Source organism: Phaenicophaeus curvirostris, chromosome 8 (genome assembly GCF_032191515.1).
Source record: "Phaenicophaeus curvirostris isolate KB17595 chromosome 8, BPBGC_Pcur_1.0, whole genome shotgun sequence".
Taxonomy (NCBI): Eukaryota; Metazoa; Chordata; class Aves; order Cuculiformes; family Cuculidae; genus Phaenicophaeus; species Phaenicophaeus curvirostris.
In genome coordinates this window covers 27606024-27625076 of record NC_091399.1, presented here as the reverse complement: position 1 = coordinate 27625076, position 19053 = coordinate 27606024, and the positions used below count along the sequence as shown (strand labels likewise).

Here is a 19053-nt window from a genome sequence, read left to right as displayed (position 1 = left end):
TGCAAGTGGGCCGGGCTAGATAACCTTTAAAGGTCATCTAGATACAACCAAATGGAAGGGACACCTTCCACTACATCAGGTTGCTCAAAGCCCCATCCAGCCTGGCCTTCAATGCCTCCAGGAACAAGTCAGCGACTAAGAAACCTGTGCCAGTGCCTCATCACCCTCACAATAAAATATTCCTTCCTAATATCTCGTCTTTCAGCTTAAAACCATTCCCCCTCGTCTTATCCCTGCAATCCTCACCTTTCCTCTAGGCCCCCTCTCAGTACTAGAAGGCTGCTCTGAGGTCTCCTTGGTGCCATCTCTTCTCAGGGCTAAACAAGTCTGTCCACCTTTGGGAAGTGCTCCAGCCCTCAGATCATCTTCATGGCCTCCTCCAGATTTGCTTTAAAGATCCATGTTTTTCCTGTGCTGAGGACTCCAGGTAAGGTCTCACAAGAGTAGAGTAGAGGGGTAGAAACACCTCCCTTGATCTGATGTTCACACTTCTTTCGATTCTACGATTGTCAGCATGCTTACAGCAATAAACCTGCATCAGGTTTAACTCAAAACAAAACATTTAGAGTAAGGCTGCATACAGCTTTGCTGTCTACCTTTTTGCTACCTCATAAAGCTATCCACGCTAACATCACCTTAGATACATAAATTTAAACAAAGGTGCAAACCTTTACGTATTCTAGGTCCAAGATTTTCATGCTGCTAGTTACAGTGACAGCACCAGGTAGTTAAAGAGCTAGTGGAGACAGCAGAAAGGATGCAATTAGGTGACACTGTGGACTTTTAAGTTTTGCTCAGATTTTGTGCAGGAAAACCCCACTAAGACATCAAATTTATCCAAAATAAATGAGGGAAACAATTCACAGTCAGTAACTGTAAACATCTGCAATTTTTAAACAAGTGCCTGCATGAGGGTGAAGTTAGAGGGAAACAACTGGCTTATGCTACTAAAAAGAAAATGCGCTGGGTTTTTTTCTCTGACTTTTCTCCTGTGAAACTAGTGCACACCCCGAGTTCTTAAGATGTTCTGTGCTTCTCTACACTGTTATGCGGATATCAATCTCAACAAAATTCCACAATTTGGATAAGTTAAAAATCCAGCTGCTTTCAGAGGATTTTGAAGAAGTAACAAGATTTTTCCTTCTGCTTTCATTTGGCAGATGCGCATCTTCTTTTAATCTTAAATATTAAAACGTCACCATGGTGAATTCCTTCATCATGTCTCAATCAGGGACAGCACATCATCCTCACAGAACTGGAACCTACACCTACTTAAGAAAAAGAAATTAGTAATACAAACTCAGTGTTTGGACTACTAAAAGCCTGCAACTGAGCTCATGTAATTGAATATTAGCACATCTACATTAAGAGACAAATTTTGCTTTCCTGTGTTATTGTGTATTGTAAAAATTGAAAAGCTTCATCTGCTTCAGATCATATTTGAGGACCGATTTCTCTTGCTGTTTCTCCTGCACACAAAATACACGTCCTGATACATTTCTGAAACAAGGGAAAGGAGTTCTTCAGCACCTGCTCTCTAGGCTGACCCTTCGCCTCAGGGTTTCTTTCTCTTCAGTCCAAAATAACATGAGTTATACCTATACAGTAGTCCTACAAAGTGTTTGTTTTGATACCCGAAGAATGAATAAGAGACATTATGAGAACACAAAATGAAAGGCACATAAAACACAGCGGTTATTATGAAGTAATAATGAAATAGTATTAGCAAGTAATCTGGCAGATCAAAAAAGGAGAGATCACTAAATCAAAGCAGTTAATGCTGAGACTCCATACCTATACTACACGAGCACAAGATCAAGGGCATTTTATTTTAGATTCCCTGGACTAAGTGTATCCATAGATATATCCAGGGGACTGAAAAATGTGCTTGCATACCTGGCTTTTATAAGCAAATTATATAATCATCTACTTATAAAGGTGGAATTTCCTTGAGTGCAAGAGACTATGGAAAGAAGATGAGCTAATGAACCTTCCTCTCGATACATGGCTGGAGGTCCACGTCCCAGCGTGGTTTAGGAAACTGAGACAAAAGTTTAAGGAACTCTGATGAAAGCTCTATTAGAAGTTTCCAAACTTTGGTTCAAAGAATTACATGTCCAGATCACATGATACTTGCTATTTTTCTAGTCCCAGCTAAGGAAATGCTAAACAAACAAATGAAAGGAATGAGGCGATAGAAAGGAGAGAGAAAGCAAAATGCTTACACTGAAAGAGACAGGATATGCATCTGTCACACTGTAGCCAGCTAAAGAGATGTAAATATTTTCAAATGTTACTGCAATATGTAAGCAAATTCTTCAGGGAGGTTGTATGATTGAATAGGAAGAGATGGCCCAAATTCCTCTTGCTAAAATGATATGATGCACGCTAAAAAAGTCCTGGTCTGCTTCTTCATCAAGAATTGTGGCTTCTCATTAAATTAATTTCTTAACAGCTAAGATAATCAACACATACTTTTATTTATTTATTTGGAGTACTCAAGAACGCCAGCTGAAGGAGATCAGGTTACATTAAACTGGCCGAGAAAAACAAAGTTTTAAAGGCATTCCACCAAAACCAATGATCCAACCCCACAGCCCTGAACGGAGATGTGATGCAAAGTCATTGCTACCCTCTGGGAAATCCACACTAGGCTGAAGAGCACCAACAGACTGACAATGCCATTCACCTTTCGTGAAATGTCATCCCTGTATAAACATACTGAAGAAATTTCCATCCACTAAAAAAGGCACGAGGATCCTACTTCCTTATTCAGTTCTACTCTCGGTCTTTGACGTACTAGGGGCAAGGGGAAAGGCATTCCTGTCCTGGAATCAGAATATGGTTTGGGTTGGAAGGGACCTTAAAGATCATCCAGTTCCAACCCACCAGCCACTGTATCAGATTGGTCACAGCCTCATCCAACCTAGTCTTGAACACCCTCAGGGATGGGGCACCCACAACTTCTCTGAACTAGATCACTAGACAGAAGAAAGAATTTCAGATCAGTCTCAGCAGCACGAAATGCATAAACATCTTAGCATATACAGCTGTAAGTGGTTTGTGCATCAGAAAGGACCACATCAATGTGCCACCTCCTATTGTTCACCAAATCCAATAACCTTGCCTGGAGCTTCTCAATTAACAACCTCTATCAACTCCTAAAAGGTGTTGGGATCCTTATGGACAAAAGAATCAGAAGCTGTCCAGCTAGAAAGTTTTTGTTAGTTTGTTTTAAATAAGTAAATAAAGAAACTAAACACTGAGCTTATAAAGCCGGACTTAAAGGATGCAGATAAAAAAAAAATCCAAGAGAAGTCCATGGCACATTTTGTACGTGACCTCATGCTGCACGCTCCTCCAAGAATTGAGTAATATCCCTGATCTCCTGATCTCCTTTGGTATTTATGAGCTTTCCCTTTTTTTTTTTTTTTTAAAAAAAAAAAGAGTCTGTTTCTGTTACATCTTCCCTTTATGACCAGTAGCACAGAGAAAAAGCAGAATTGCATTCAAATAGACACAGATAAGGAGTAAAGAAAACAGTCCATTTGAGGGCTTGTTTGTTTGTGGCTTTAAAGAAACACGGAAAGGAGAAAGCAAATGATTGAAATACCAATTGTTAGACTAAACAAAAAGCATGAAATACAGAAATTTTACTTTCACAGAAGGCAGTTGTTTACCAAGGAAAGAAAATAAAAGTAAAAACTATGAAGATGACTGCTCCCTGAGTTTTCCATGATTTATTATCATTGGATGAAAACCCTTGCAACTTAATCATGAAGTAACTTGTTGATAGCCAATATAATTCTTGAATGTATATTACTGGACTATTCTATTCCAGTTTCCATGGATCCAAAATCACTGGTTTCCAGCCTCAATAATAAGTATCATCATTCTGGTTTTAGAGATAAGAGACAAGGACGATCTAATGGATGATACTTGGAGATGGGATGCGTTAGGACTCACTTAGCAGTCAATAAAAACCTCTCTCAGGAGTCACTTGGAATTCTAGTTGGACATAGTATTTCGCCTTGAGTTCAAAGTAAGGTTTTGATTTATTGATGGCTCTTTTCAGCTTCTTCTCCAGTTGTTTCATCCTTCGCATGGCAGCACTGTATTTGGCTGCAGTCTCCTTGTGAACCAATTCACTTCTTGTTTTGGTCTGTTCTGCCTCCATAGCCTTCTGAGTAGCATGGTTGAGCATCTCTTGCTAGGCAGAGTCAAACTGATGTCCATCATCTTCCAGTAGCCTCTGCTCAGCAAGTAAAATGGGTCTCTTTTGCAGCACGCAGCACTTCAGTGGCCCTCTGAAAATCCTGACTTGCCTTTCGAGCTTCCAGTTGTGCCTGCCTGGCATCCTCCAAGCTTCCCAGTAAGGTTTAGAGTCTTCTACAGCTTTTCCAGTCCTCTCTACCAGTTCATCCAGTCTTACTGTTGCTTCAACCAGCAGAGTAGAACTTCTGGCACGCCTCTAGCTCCGTCTCTCTCCAACTGATTGCACCCATAGATTTAGCTTTTCCAGCTCCCCCTGGACACAAGGGTCCGTCTCCTCTCCTTGGGGCTCCTTGTTGGAGCAGCTGCCCCTGAGTCGCAGCTCCATGGCAGCAGCCATTCCTACCTGAACTGCTTTTTGAAAGAACTCTCTAAAGAATGTCTAAATAAACCCTCTTCCCCAAGGTCTGAAATTACAGCACTCCCTAATATTAGAACATGTAATTCTCAAAACTTGCAAAAGTTAAGCGCTGCAATTCTCTATTTAAATCCCTCTCAAAACTCACTGCTAGCACAAAGGCCACAAAAAGTGAGCCAGTTAAGTCTGATGGGAAATAAAATGCTCACCTATCACATCATTTATGACCAAATGAAAGAATGTAAGAAGATAAATTGAAATGTCATAATTTTGTTGCTGTAACCCTTAAGTCTTCATCACCAACCCTCATCTGTTACATCTGCAAATGAGCAATGCTTTCCTTGGACTGGGAACAGTGTTTTTTCTATTTGTAGTGTAATGAATCCGGCAGTGCAGGTTCAGGAGAGACAAAGAAGTGCTAAGGAGGTGAGAATAAATAATTCAACCCTATTAGAATCCAGGATTTCCATGCTCAGACAAGTAAGAATCAGCACCTCAGAAAACACAGGTACTCCCCAAAGCCTACAGCTGTGGGAAAAGAAGATGAACTAAGAATTCCTGAAGCATAATGCCAAAATTAGTTTTAAGTCTGCGGATACTACAGTTTAGTAGATTTGAAAGTCAAAATCTAGTGCTTAGCAGTCCTAAAAGCCAAATGTGAGAAAATCAGTTACACTAAGATTTCAATCATCAAACCCTCATTCTGAAAAATGCAGCTCGTTTCACTGCAGAACACAGCCAGGTATGGAACACTTCATTTTGGAGGACCTGGCAGTGTTTAGGTACTCATGAGAGTGCAGTAGCACAGCAGAATGCTATGGAAAAGATCAACAGTCATTTATTATTCACAATTTTCCATATCATTAGAACATCAACCAAAATTATCCTCAAGTCAGTAAAATACTGACAGAAAGAAGCACTTTGTTCATATAACATGTACGTAGATGGTAGATTTCTTTATGTCAGCATGTTATAGAAGCCAGATGTATAAATAGGATCAAAAGCTTTTAAGAGGTCTAACAGCATCCCCAACCTGGGAATACCAAAGCTTCCTCTCCTGACTCCAGAGGAAGAATCTCTTCACACTGGTGTTATTTTTCTCTTTCCCTCAACAATTCTAGGGAGCTCTCTGAGACCAGACACTGGGGCAGGAGATTCCTTAGTCTAGTCATTTTTCTTTCCCTACAAAGGATATTCAAGATATTAACCCTCTCTGTTGCAGCAGCAGATCAGTTTCATAGGCAGACACCAAACCTTAGGGGAACAAATCCTGAGGAATTTCCTCAAGGGAAATTCTCCCTCAGCTACCTGATAGCAAACTTTCAAAGGGAACAGTTCACAACATCCTGCCTTTTCCATTTCTTTGGTACTTTTGCAGGGATATGGGTGATAAAGTACCTTGAAACTTTTCTTTAGAAGACCTGGAAAGCCTGCAAAGGAATAACAACTGAACTCCTCTTAAGCAAAGAAAAAGAAGACTCTGGATAATAAAGCAAGAGCTTCATTATTTTTTCCCCTGGGCTGAACTGAAATTGAGAGGAAAAAAAACACTGGTCAGTGAATAAATTGCTTCAGATGGTACCCAGAGGTGACCTCATAACTGGGAACGTAGTTGTACAAAATGCTGTATATAGTCATGAGACTGTATTTTCTTACTGTTCTTTCTGAAGTACGAGCCCAAAAAAAAAGCTGACTTCACTGACCTATATTAGAGACAGATGCATAAATTCAGACATCAATCAATCTAACAAGTACCACACTGAAGTCTTAAGAAGAGGTAGGTTATGTATTAGGAGGAAAATGTTTCCTCCAGAAACTTGGCTACAAACGTGGAAGGCAACCCCAATCTGGAAGAACCCTTGCAGATACTGTGACTAAATGTGCCCTCATGAAACTAACACAAATCCACAATGCTTTAGGGTAAATAATTAAAGAATAGCCAGAACTCTAACAATAAGAACAGCTGCAGAGCCACCCAGATCAAAAACTCCATATATTGTTCTAGTGAATGCTCTGCTAAAATAACTTCTTTTTTTTTTTTTTCCACTTCAAAGAGCAGCTGCTTGTCTGAAAAGGCCATCCACCCAACATCCAAACTGCCATGTGTAACCACAATGAGAACAGAATGAAGTCTGTCTCAAAGAACTGAGAACAGCCCAATTAATCAGACCTTCCTTCATGTTATACCACCTGTAACTTCACTGAACATCAGTCCTACATCAGGAGGAGGTTATTTGTGGCTCTCCGATAGAAAGAGCAGTGGTTTTCTAAGACATTTGATGTACAGGCTAAAGGAGAGCTCCAAGGCTGAGCACTGAAGTAGGTTTCAGGACAGCACAAATCATGTCCTCTCCTCCTTGTTAATCCATCAAAGTAGCAATACTTCTCAAAATCACCTGAGCTCGAGTTCCATGATGATAAAATATAGCTTTGAATCCTGTATAGATCACAGTCTCCGACTCAAACATTCAAATGACACAACCACCTTGGGAGATTTCTGCCTTCAATGATGTAAAAAAGGGTCAGTAAGACAGGGTATAAAGAAGCAGGAGGAAGGCACTCAACAGCTGTAAAGGATACTGTTCACACATTTCAGGTCTCAAGATTAACCCTTTTGAAGAGCCAGGGGAGAGACATTTCTAGGTAGGAATTAAAAGGTCTGAAACCAAACAGAAGTATCCAAACACATCCAATATGCAAATCAAAACCATTTTGTTTGTTGGCTTTTTGGTTTATCCTTCTTTAACGACCTGGAACAGATTGCATACCAGACGGGGAAGAAACCGCACATGCATATTCTGTAATTTTTCTGTCCTTCCCTTTGCAGTCCTGATTCTCATTGCCAAGAACAGGACTGGGGCTGCACCTAATGTCAGGAGTAGCCTTTCTGCCTATTTTCCTTTCTGCTGTGAGCTAAGAAAGAATTACATGGGCTTCTGTGTAATGCAAGAGCACAAGGGGGTCACCAGACAGACCCTTCTCTGAGGGAATTCTGCTGCCTCCCTGGGGCCTGGGTTAAGGACGTCACTAGGAAGCTTCCTAGCCTGGTACGGCCCTTGGACTATTACCCATTACTGCTCTTCCATGTGGGAGGTGATGAAGCTGCAAAGCATAGTCCAAGAGTGATCAAAAGAGACTTCAGGGACTTGGGATGGTTGGTGAGGGCATCTGGAGCACCGGTTAGTTTCTCCTCTCTCCTTCCAGTTGCAGGTAGCAACACTGGAAGAAACAGATGCACCCAGTCTATAAACACATGGCTCCGTGGCTGGTATCACGGCCACAATTTTGGGTTCTTCAATAACAGGGTGGCTTACACAGCACCAGGTTTGTTGGTATTCACTTTCCTCAAAGAGGATCTTCACTCAAGAGCTTGCAGGACTTTACAGAGCTTTAAACTAGACTGGAAGGAGGAGGGAGAACATACCAGGCTTGCCTGTGACAAGCGGTGGGATGACATGGCAAGGTTAGAGGGACAGGGTGCTAGTGAAGGACATACTGGGGACAATGGAGAGATAAGCCAGGGGCTACTGAGGTAATAAGAGCCAAGAGGGAAACACCAGTGATGCACTTCAAAGGAATTGAGGGGTGTTCCTCTAAGGTGACACAACTGACAGCCCAGCTGAAGGACCTCTACACCAAATGCACTGAGCCTGGGTAACAAACAAGAGCTGGAAGCCATCCTGCAGCAGGAAAACTATGATTTAGTTGCCATCACAGAAACATGCTGGGGTAACTGGCACAACTGGAGCGCTGCAATGGATGGCTACAAACTCTTCAGAAGGGACAGGCGAGCAAGGAGAGGCAGTGAGGTAGCCCTGTATGGTAAGGAGCATATGGATTGCCAAGAGTTATTAAACTCTGTCATTAGACAGTGACAACAGGGTTGAGTGTTTAAGGGTCAGAATCAGCGGGAAGACCAGCAAGACAGGTATCATGGTGGGATTCTCTTACAGACCACCCAGCCTGGATGAAGAGACAGACAAATTATTCTGTAAGCAGCTGGGAGAAAACTCATGATCGCTAGCCCCGGTCCTCATGGGGGACTTCAATCTACCAGATGTCAGCTGGAAATACATATAGAGGAGCGGCTGAGGGAACTGTAGTTGTTTAACCTGGAGAAAAGGAGGGTGAGGGGAGACCTTATCACTGTCTACAGCTCCCTGAAAGGAGGTTGTGGCAAGGTGGGTGTTGGCCTCCTCTCCCAAGTAGCGAGTGATAGGATGACAAGAAATGGCCTCAAGTTGCACCAGGGGAGGTTCAGACTGGATATTAGGAAGTATTACTTCACCAAAAGGGTTGTCAAGCATTGAAACAGGCTGCGCAGGGAAGTGGTTGAGTCACCATCCCTGAAGGTAAATTAAAATATAAATGAGGAGCTGACAACTAAGCCGTGTCAAGATACCATAGCAAGAGCGTTCTTCCAAATGAGCGATATGCTTCAGAGGTGGGCTTGATGAAGAGTATGTATTCCTTGCTGGAATACGCTTGATTTCCATTCAACCATCAGATTAGGATTCCCTAAAACATTGCCAAGGGGAAACAAAAGGAGAAGTAGATTTCTCTTGGGAAGTGAAACAGTGCTGGCCTGCAAGAAGGGGTCAAGCCAGCAGGTGCAGAATAGCTGATGCTTGGGGATCACGTACATGGTTTGGGGATTTCTAAGAGACAACTCTTGCATCAGTTTAATGATAAGCTCACAAGTGCTTTGATTCGGGACAGGCACCAACAAATCACCTGTTTCCAAAATGCATGCTAGTACTTTGTTCTTTATGACCAATACAAAGAACACAACGATCAACACCAGTCTTTTAACATAAACCCACATCAAACCCCACAATCCCACGGAACACCTAGTCCTTGCTGGAACCTGTATGACAAATTACTATAGAATCAGAATAAGACATGTTCCTTTAATGGTCCTAATGCACTATTTCTAATAACTTTAACTGAAGCTTTGGGAATGATCAATACTTAAGATAGCCCAAATCCATTAAATATTCCCAAGGTATTCAGAGAGCAAGAAGGTCTTTGTAGGAGGATATTCAGTAACTGGAAACTTAACAAGCTTAGAAGTGCAAAAGCTGGCCAAAACTAAAGCAATTTATCTCTGAGTTTTAGAGCAGTTTTCTGAAGGAAAAGCATGAAGTGTGGCTTTTTATATGCTCTCCTCCCAAGAGGATAAGGTAGCAGGAGAGCCCCGTGACATTTATGAGCTTATAGATAATCCCTGAATTGGGGTTTGCTACTAAAGTAAATTTAACCTTCTGTGAATGCAACAATTGTAAACATTTTTGTTCAAACATCACTTAATAGAGACTTGTACAGTTAACTAGTTGTAACCATATCCACCCAGGAAAACAAACAAACATACATTTAATTAGGTTAATGCTACCATGGTGAAGAGTTACAAGCAAAGTATGTGTTCCACCTTACAGACATGGAAGGGAAAAGAGAACTGAGGCTTTTCTTTGCAGACTTCCAAATTCTCATACAATGAGTCTAGCTGGTTAGAAGAACAAAACAAAAGCAAACCCAGTCCCAAGAGGAACATATCAAAAAAGAAACCAATCTTATGCATACCAGGCGTCTTCATGGACATTCACCTTAAGAACAAGCCCATCAAACACAAAGTGTTTCCTATTTAATATGCACAGTAATTGGGGCTGTACATACTACAATTTTTTTCTGGTGGAAAATCGTATTGGCCACTATGTTACAGTGCTCAGAAAGCTTATGAGTCAGTCCTTCTTGCTTTTAAAATCAACTTTCTGCCAAGAGTATGAAGAACCCCTAGCGTCTGAAGATTTATCAAAAATTTCTAGCAGTCCAAAAAGTCCTCAGTTACTACAAGAACGTTGTCTAGACATAGCAACTCCAAAGCACATAAACTTCGGTATCTGCTGCCTGAACTGTTGCTGTTGATATTAAGAAAAACAGTTTTTTAACATCCAAACAGAACAAAACTCCATGTCTTTACTGCACACTTGTACCTTTCCTATAAATACAGTATCGCTGTTTTCCCTTATGGTCTTGGTAAAACTGTGTTTCCATGAACATTTCTTTCTTATGAAACTAAACGTGTTGGGGCAAACAGAATAAAACTGCTCTAAACAATGCCCAGCCATTCATAATTTTTGCTTTACATTCTTTTCCCACATGGTTTGCTTCATAATTACTTCCAGCTTCAGGAAACTGGCCCTTTTAAAAGCACTAAATGCAAGTTTTTGACTTTGTTTGAACTTAACAAAACAAGTAATGAATCAGTTCTAAGCAACAAGTAATTCTAAGTTCTACAGTCTGTATCTTCCTCATTGACTGAGGTTGTGTCTAACACAGGAATCCCAAAGTTAGATAACAGAGACTCACAAGAGAAGTCCTTACGAGAATTCCAAAGGATCAGAATTGAAAAAAAAAAATGAAATGAGGTAAGAAGAGCAAAACATAAAAACTAGGGATGGCAGTTACAACCTATCCAAACGTGGGAGGTTTGATGGATGAACAACAAACAGCCCGGTGATTGAATCGCCATGAATAGCAAGGGTTCGTTTTCTTAAATAGTTGAAGTGCTTAAACAATTAGTACAGATTGGAAGAGATTAGATTAGAAATACGTGAATTAAAAGTCAAAGGACAATCTGAAATTAAAAAGAAATAAATAACCAACTGGCAGGAAAATACCAATGCTGTAAAGTATGCTAAGCCTTGAAGCAATCTTTCAGAAAAAGCATCAGGATGCTCTTGCTTGTGATAGCCAGAATCCCTCCACTTAGTTCATGCCCAGGCAGGATGGGAAATCATTGGGACTTCTCACTTCTCTTCCCCCCTCAGGACCACAGGAATACAAAAAGACTCATGGGAAGGAAAACAGGGCAGAAAGAAATCCCACAGCAGCAGGCACAGGGAAAGTCCAGCATTCCAACACGTTTATTGCTTATTTTTATAGTGCTTAATGGCAAAGTACCACACATAGACACAACCGGTTTCAAAGCAACCTCCCACCCAAGAAACAAAATGAGTGGAAGGGGCTCCATTTCAGCTCTTCATTATTAAAGCTCTGACGCAAAGAAATCTCAACAAACAGAAGTAACCCAATCTGCACGTTTCCCTAGCCCAAACTCCCTCCATTTTTACAGACTTTTCAAAGTCTAGATCAAGTTGAGTTTGCAGGGTGAAGGTTTTTATTTCTGCCCCCCCAAACTCAATGTCTTTGCCTTTTCTTTTTTAGGCAAAGTTAGAAAATATCATCAGTATTCAAAAAAAAAAACCAAACCAAAAAAGGTCTTTGCTGCACCTCCTAAGTCTGTCTATAATAAAGGAAAAACATGTAAATGCACAGCATCACAAAAGGCCTAACAAAGCAGAGCCCACTGGGAAAAAGATTCCTCCTTTTAATTAAGTACTACCTAGAGATTCTCAAAGTGCACAATTTAAAATATATTCCACATATTGTATAAATACAGTATACCAACTACATCATTAACTCAGTCATTTCTTTAAATTAGAGGGGTAGCAAATTTTTTTGCCTGTTACTACCTTAAAAAAAAAAACCAAAACAACTTACTTTCCCCTCAAGTTAACACATTATAACAATTATAACACCCACTACCTTTTTGTTTAAGTAAAGGATGATTCCAGTAAGCTCAAGGTATCTTGAACATTAGTAAAACTTGGTGGAGTGGTTCTTCCCAAGTCAAAATCAAACCTTGGGGACTATTCCTCCATCATTCAGCCGCTGAGATTTAACATCCCAGGTCTCAAGCTGACCATGGCAGCAGGTGAAAAGATCCACTATTACTAGAGGGTTGCTTTTTCTGGCTGTTGTTTAGAAGCACCAAATCACCAATCTAACTGCTAAAGTATTTTTGAAAATAGCTTTTGAAGGATGAATTTGAAACCAGGACAGAAGTAGTGGTCACAAGCATCCATCTCATCGATTCAATGGCATGTCAACAGGAAAGGAAAGCTGGTACAGAAGCGTGAAGACAACCGTGCAAGGGAAAAGCCCCCAAATTACACAGATTTTTACAAAAACTGAGCTCTTCACATGCACAAGATAAGTGAATTTACACTTGGAACGTGCCAAAGCATACTCAAAGTAATCATTAAGGTAATTAAGCCAAGCATTCACAGAGTAATAAGCGACAGAATAAAGAGTGACCATGCAGCCTTCAGCTGGGCCCACTAAATATGCATTAAGATAGGGTCTATAATTAAACACATGTTCATATGCTGATCCTCCTACAGAAATCTCATGTAATACAATGCAAACACAGATCCTGCTCTGAGAATGATTCAGAATTTGTCGTGAATGAGATTCTTGTTTCTAGGACCTGGCCAGCCTCAAAGAACTACTACAATATAAACATTTAATAATGATAAAAGCATGTCGCCCTTTGCCAAGCACAGATGTTAGAAAGTGACTGTAAATCTTGGCATTTGGTGGCACCTAGTAACCCACTGACTGAGTCACTCACATGATTGATGGCCTTAAGTTGTTCAGGAACTACTGGCCCCTCCAAGAATTAAGACCTGCGAGGATTTTCTTGTATAAGTACTTTTCTCTACACAACCAGTAAGTTTTGGATTTTATTCTTAAAAGTTTTAAAATTGTGTGTGGTTCTGCTGCTTGGGAAACCTCTTTGCCTGGAAGAAACTGATGCAACTGGCCTGCTTCTGTGCTTTGCGCATATTTTGCTTTGACATTCTAATTTCGGTAATGATGTTACGGTTGGTACAAGCATAACTAAAAGACAAAACTCCTCTTGCTACAGATAGCTTATCCTGAGGAGCTTTGGGTCTTGTTTTGGCTAAGGAAACAACTAATTCATAAACTGTGTTACCCACTGATGTCCTCAGCTTTCCATTTATCTCACCTTTTATTAACAATCCCCATTTGGATACCATCCTGCTTTGTAAAAGCTAAGACTTGTCAAAGAAGAGTCAGCCTAAGCCCAGAGAGCAGAAAGGAAACGTCTTCCTTCTTGACATTCTCCTTGACAACAAACTCAGAGCACCAAGACTCCTGGTCAGAACTACTCATTCCCATGAAGCAGATCTACCTCTGTAGAAAAAGTTAGTTCTCTGGGTCATTAGTTTAAAATGACATCAACTAACACAGTCAAGAACAGATTTTGAACAAATGAAAGATTAAGGAAAAAAGAGAGAAAACAAATTGTTGCCCCAAGTGCTCCAAGTCACACAAGACTCTCACATGCTGTTAATTAAGTGAACCCTATAAAGTTATGATCTATGGCAAAATTCCACCAGAACGATTACAGCACAACAACAGATGTAATTAAATTATTCCTGCCAATGAAGTCATCTGTACAGAACACATTTTCTCTTTCAACTCTAAGCAATTTTTTTTAACCAGAAAGTGCTCCTAGACTTTGGTACCATCTTGATCGAGTCACAGAAGACATTTTTAACCACTAAGTTCCACTGAATTCAGTGTGTGCTTAAAAAGCATATTTGGTACCCTGACCACACCTGGTGAACTTGTGGAACAGCAGCAAGTTCCTCTAGGCTGTCATTCATTTTTCTTCCAGAATTTATTTAGCATGTTTTAGGGTATTCTCAAATTTTCTTTCTGTCTCCCTTTCCAGGGGGTGCGATGGGGGTGGAATCATAGAATAATTCAGGTTGGAAGCGACTTCTGCTGATCATCAGGTTCATTCTCAAAGCAGGACCAGCTTTACTTCCATAAAAGAAACAAATAAACAAACAACAACCAAGGGGAAAAAATTCTAACCTAAAACCAAAAAAGGACCACTATAGTTTAAAAAGAAAAATATTTCACGTATATATAGAATGTGTTTTCTTTGATCCTTAACTTAACCTCACAGTATTTATTTTAATCACGCTGACTTTATTACAAGCCTTTCCAGAAGATAACTTTATGGCTTTGAAAAGTAAACATGCACATTTACGGTGCTATATATTTTTTAAGTAGTCAACAAAATCTTTCTTTAAACAAAAATAAATAATATCATAGGGGGCTTTTAGTAAAAAATTCTAGGGTTTTGGATGCACTCCAGCAGGTAAAAATTTCACTTAGTGAAGTGCCTCTTAGAGAGGTATAGGAAGGAGGGAAGGAGCAGGCCATGCCTCAGAGAGCTGAAAGTGAAGTAGCTAAGTCAGCAAAGAGAAAAAAAGGATGCAGCAGAGGTTTGAGGGGAAGGAAGACTCAATAGGACTTGTTAAAAGCTACAAAGAAAAGGACAGTGAACACAGACAGACAAAAAGCAGGGCAGTAGCAAAATAAACCAAAACCAGAAAGACTGAAGCAATGGTTTGGACACAGCACAGGCTGGTATCCACAGCTGGTGTGCCAAAAGTGTGTGGACAGTCAGTAGGTGTGTTCAATAAATAAGACATTACAAAATATGCAAAGTAGTCTGGAAAAAAAAACCCCGAAAATCAGACTACTTAAAACCTTTAAAATCATTTTTCCCTTACCAATACCAAGCTATTCATTCAAAGGTCACTTACCTGCTTCACAATTTTGGACTAATCTCTTTGCTTTGACTTCTACATGAATAAACTGAAGGTAATGCATCATCTCATCACTCAGTGTTGCAACAGTACATATGCTATTGTCTTCAAATCACAAGGGTGTCCCAATATAGAAAATTCAATAGAGAAAATTGGTAACTGTGCAACCAGCATGGGTTCCAGAGAACACACAACAGAAACCACACAGAATGCTACATTAAATGGGACCAGAAAGAAACCTTGACCAACTATTCATGCAGCAAACGCCATCTTTCCTGCACACTGAATGAGAGACAGAGTCCTTGGGGGTGGGGGGGAATAAAAAAATCAATATTCCTTTTGTTTCATACATGTTCTTGTACAGCACCTTTTTGCCAGGTAAGTTACTACAGCTGAGTTGATGTACCCAGCTGCTTCTGTAAAAGAAGCTCCTAGTTACAGCCTGTTTCATTTCCTGCAAACAGCAGCTCCCAACACACTTTCAAGGTTTTTATTTCACTATGGAAGCTTTCAAGCTGCTCAAGAAGACTAAACTCAAAGCTGTAATGTGACATCCTGCAAGCACAATGAAACTCTCTGAAAATTAAGGACAGTTTTTATATTAATATGATACATTGTACACGGGATGCATCCTCAAGTCATTCAAAGTCACTAGATTGCTTCAGTGCCTTTTGACGTAGTAGAGGCAGAAGGTTTTAAGAAGTCTTTTTTCTTCCAATAGCAATAGTTCCACAAGACTCTTGACCCAATAGAGTCGTTACTGACCCCTAGTGTTAGGAAGTTCAGCCTCAATTTGACTAATTAATGGCAAAAAGCTCTGTATCATCCTCCTGCACTTCATTGTTCTTCTGACACAGCAAACAGTCAAATATTTGGGAAATAACCCAAACACTTCACAAACAAAACAGGTAGTATCCATTTTTAAAGCAGCAAGCAGAAAGGAAATACAAACTTGTAAGCATCCTAGTAAATTGCAGGTTGACCTTTCTCCTGCTTTCAAATATTTCCTACATTTTTCCTCATTTGGAAGATTAACAGTAGGATATCTAGAGCAGACTGATAATCACGGCTTTGAGTGGACATTTGCAGCTTCTTGATCAGTTCTGTTCCATTAATGGAACAAATGATAGGAATTAATAGGAATCAATGCCAGTGAACCACAGGCCAGCGAGCAAAGCCTGGCATAAGGGAAGAATTCATAACTGCCAGGTTGCTGCAGGACTTGGCTTTCCCAAGTAGAAATATGTATGTAGTCCAGTGAGACAACTGCCCAGGTGACATAAAAGTTGCTAACAACATAAATCTGTAGCTACAGGAAAAAAAAAAAAAAAGAAGAGTCCTACCGTTCTACTTACAATTTTGAGTCCAGGTTCAGGAGAAAGCCCAGTTTGTCATATTCTGGAAAACAAAAGCAAGTGACATATTATTATATAAACTGCAAGTGTCTCCTCTGCCAAAAGGCACCAAACACAAAGAGCAGCAAATCCTTATGGAAGGGCAATAGTAACATCTAATTGAGAGTAGCCATACATTGTAATTTCCAGTCGCTAGCAACTGTTACTACAGATCATCGCTACCTCAAGATACTCCCAAATTAACATTCAAGAAATAATAAACCAAGGGAATGTAGGGGTAATCATTAATTTAGAAATCATTAGAATTAACCAAGATATCTATAGTCACAAACACAAAAAAGCACTATTGAAATCACAAATGCAGTGATATACAAAGCTTTCCTACCTGTAGTAGAAATAATTTTGCCAGTAATATGTCTAACGAACACTCCTCCCACATCCTGATGTGGTAGAGCTTCAAAAATGTTTCTTGATTCCTTGTCTATTCCAACCTACAACTTCATAATCAAGCAGTCCTTCAAAAGAAAGTCACTCACAGTGGCAAAAACGCTTCAAGTCCAGATGATGATGTTCAATAGGGAACTGCAAAGTTACAGTTTATGCCACAAACACGGAAAGCTACAGAAACAGTTATTGCTAAGAACATCTGTAAATGGGTATGAAGTAAGCTTGGCATTCAGCATCTTTGAATACATTGTGATCTTGTAAATCAAATGCTTGAAACAAAAAAATAATAATATTAGAATTAACATGTGCCACATAAGAAAATCTAAAAGGTGCAGTGCCCTTCTTGTGCTGGGGTAAGTTTAGGAGCCTTCATAAGTTAAGTTCACCTCACACTGAGGACCACTGAGTCCCACTACCATATAATAAAAACCCAAACCAAGCAGATAATTCCTCCTGAGCTTAATCATCAGTAAACTGTGCCATGGACTTCAACCCCATTAAGGTTTAATTCCCAAGCCAAGGGAAGAATTATGTATGACATAACTTCAGTAACAGACATTACAGAGCTTGTGGGCACTTGATATTGGCATATACTATCCGTTCTCTGACAGCACCTGTGTGTCACCCACAAACCTTGTTGTCCTTGATGTTGGAAGTGCACCTGTGCATCTCCTCTCTACCTCCCACACACTGACAGTTGTTTCCCCTATGTGCTGCTTTCGTCATAACTTCCTCAGTTTATTCCTTCTACAAGAAATTATTTCTATTCCAACCTTACCTCCTCTGCATATAGGATCATCCACAGGAACGTATCCATTCCGGAAAAAAAATACGCCTTCTATTTTTATTAACCCTTCCTCCTTCCAAAACTAACATTCAAACCGAGCAAAGAGCAACAGAAATTAGTTTGGGTTTATTATCCTGGGAGTTTTTTAAACATTTACAGCCATTGGCCAACCTGTCGTCAGCTTTATCCCGTTCGAGCTAACATTCCCTTCTTCCTGACAAGAAATACAAGAGGAAACGCAATAAGAGAGACATCACCTCATAACTACAACGTCATCCTGGGCTGTCTACTCGCTCAGCACATTATGAGCTTTGCAACCAAAGCACCAGAATCACAGAATGGTTTGGGTTAGAAGGGACCTTAATGCCCATCCAGTTCCACCCCCTGACATGGGCAGGAACACCTCCCACTGGATCAGGTTGCTCAAAGCCTCATCCAACCTGGTGTTGAAAATGCACACAGTAAACACGAAGAGCCACAGCTGACGTACCTCTACTGCAATGTTTCCTAAGATTTACCTTCTGGTTGTCACATACATTTCACCTTCCCTGGATTTGAAGTGGTTATTTTTGACGTTCACTCTGAATTACAAACTTAGCTTCCCCTTTAACAAAAATCAGTCTTGTTACAGACTTCCAATGTCATTCAGCTCTATCAAAATGAATGCAGGGGCCAAAAGTCACTGTGACAAACAACAGTGCAGCCCACATGCTGGCTGGATGTGGTCTGGAGTCACAAAAGGCAGATAAAACCCCAAGTACCTGGAGAAAGCCAAACACGCACAGTCCAGCTGCAGGAAAAGGCAATCCTGGTCTGAAGTTATGCATTTAATTTAGAACAAAATAAAACACAGCTCCACTAAATCAAATACACTTGTCTACAATATGGTCAGGGTGAAGTGATTGCAGGAAATAGACTGAGCCGATCACACAGCTCACTGCTAGAGGAAGGGACAATCCCACTTGTATCCTTCCCTCCCTTGAAAATACTGGTTGCAGGAGTCTGACTTGGCTCTCGTGACCTCTCTGTGCCCTAACCTACAGGCTGTTTTCACCTCCCATCACTTTATTTTAAAGCCTTACAGAGTTAACTGGCTGATCCACAAAACAGAACTTACCCTGCACCCACTAGAAGAACATCATGGAAGAACCTGAACAAACCCATAACAGACTGTTCTCCGTCCATAAGAGACTGAAAGGCCCATAAGGCTTAAAAGCAACAGGAGTAAATTGGGATTGTTTAGCCCTGAGAAAAGGAGGCTGAGGGGAGACCCTCATCACTCTCTGCAGCTCCTAGAAAGGAGGTTGGAGGAAGCTGGGTGTTGGTTTCTTCTCCAAAGTT

The 19053-nt window shown here is 40.4% G+C and overlaps 1 protein-coding gene across 4 annotated transcripts in view; it reads right to left on the bottom strand.

The window, feature by feature from the left end:
• The window catches only part of ST3GAL3 (ST3 beta-galactoside alpha-2,3-sialyltransferase 3), a 198394-nt gene that overhangs the window by 126066 nt on the left and 53275 nt on the right, over window positions 1-19053 (bottom strand). For all 4 annotated transcript variants that reach the window (XM_069862975.1, XM_069862974.1, XM_069862976.1 and 1 more), the window contains one exon: window positions 16479-16521. In XM_069862975.1, the coding sequence (XP_069719076.1) occupies window positions 16479-16521 (43 nt within the window). The remainder of the gene's footprint in view (window positions 1-16478; window positions 16522-19053) is intronic.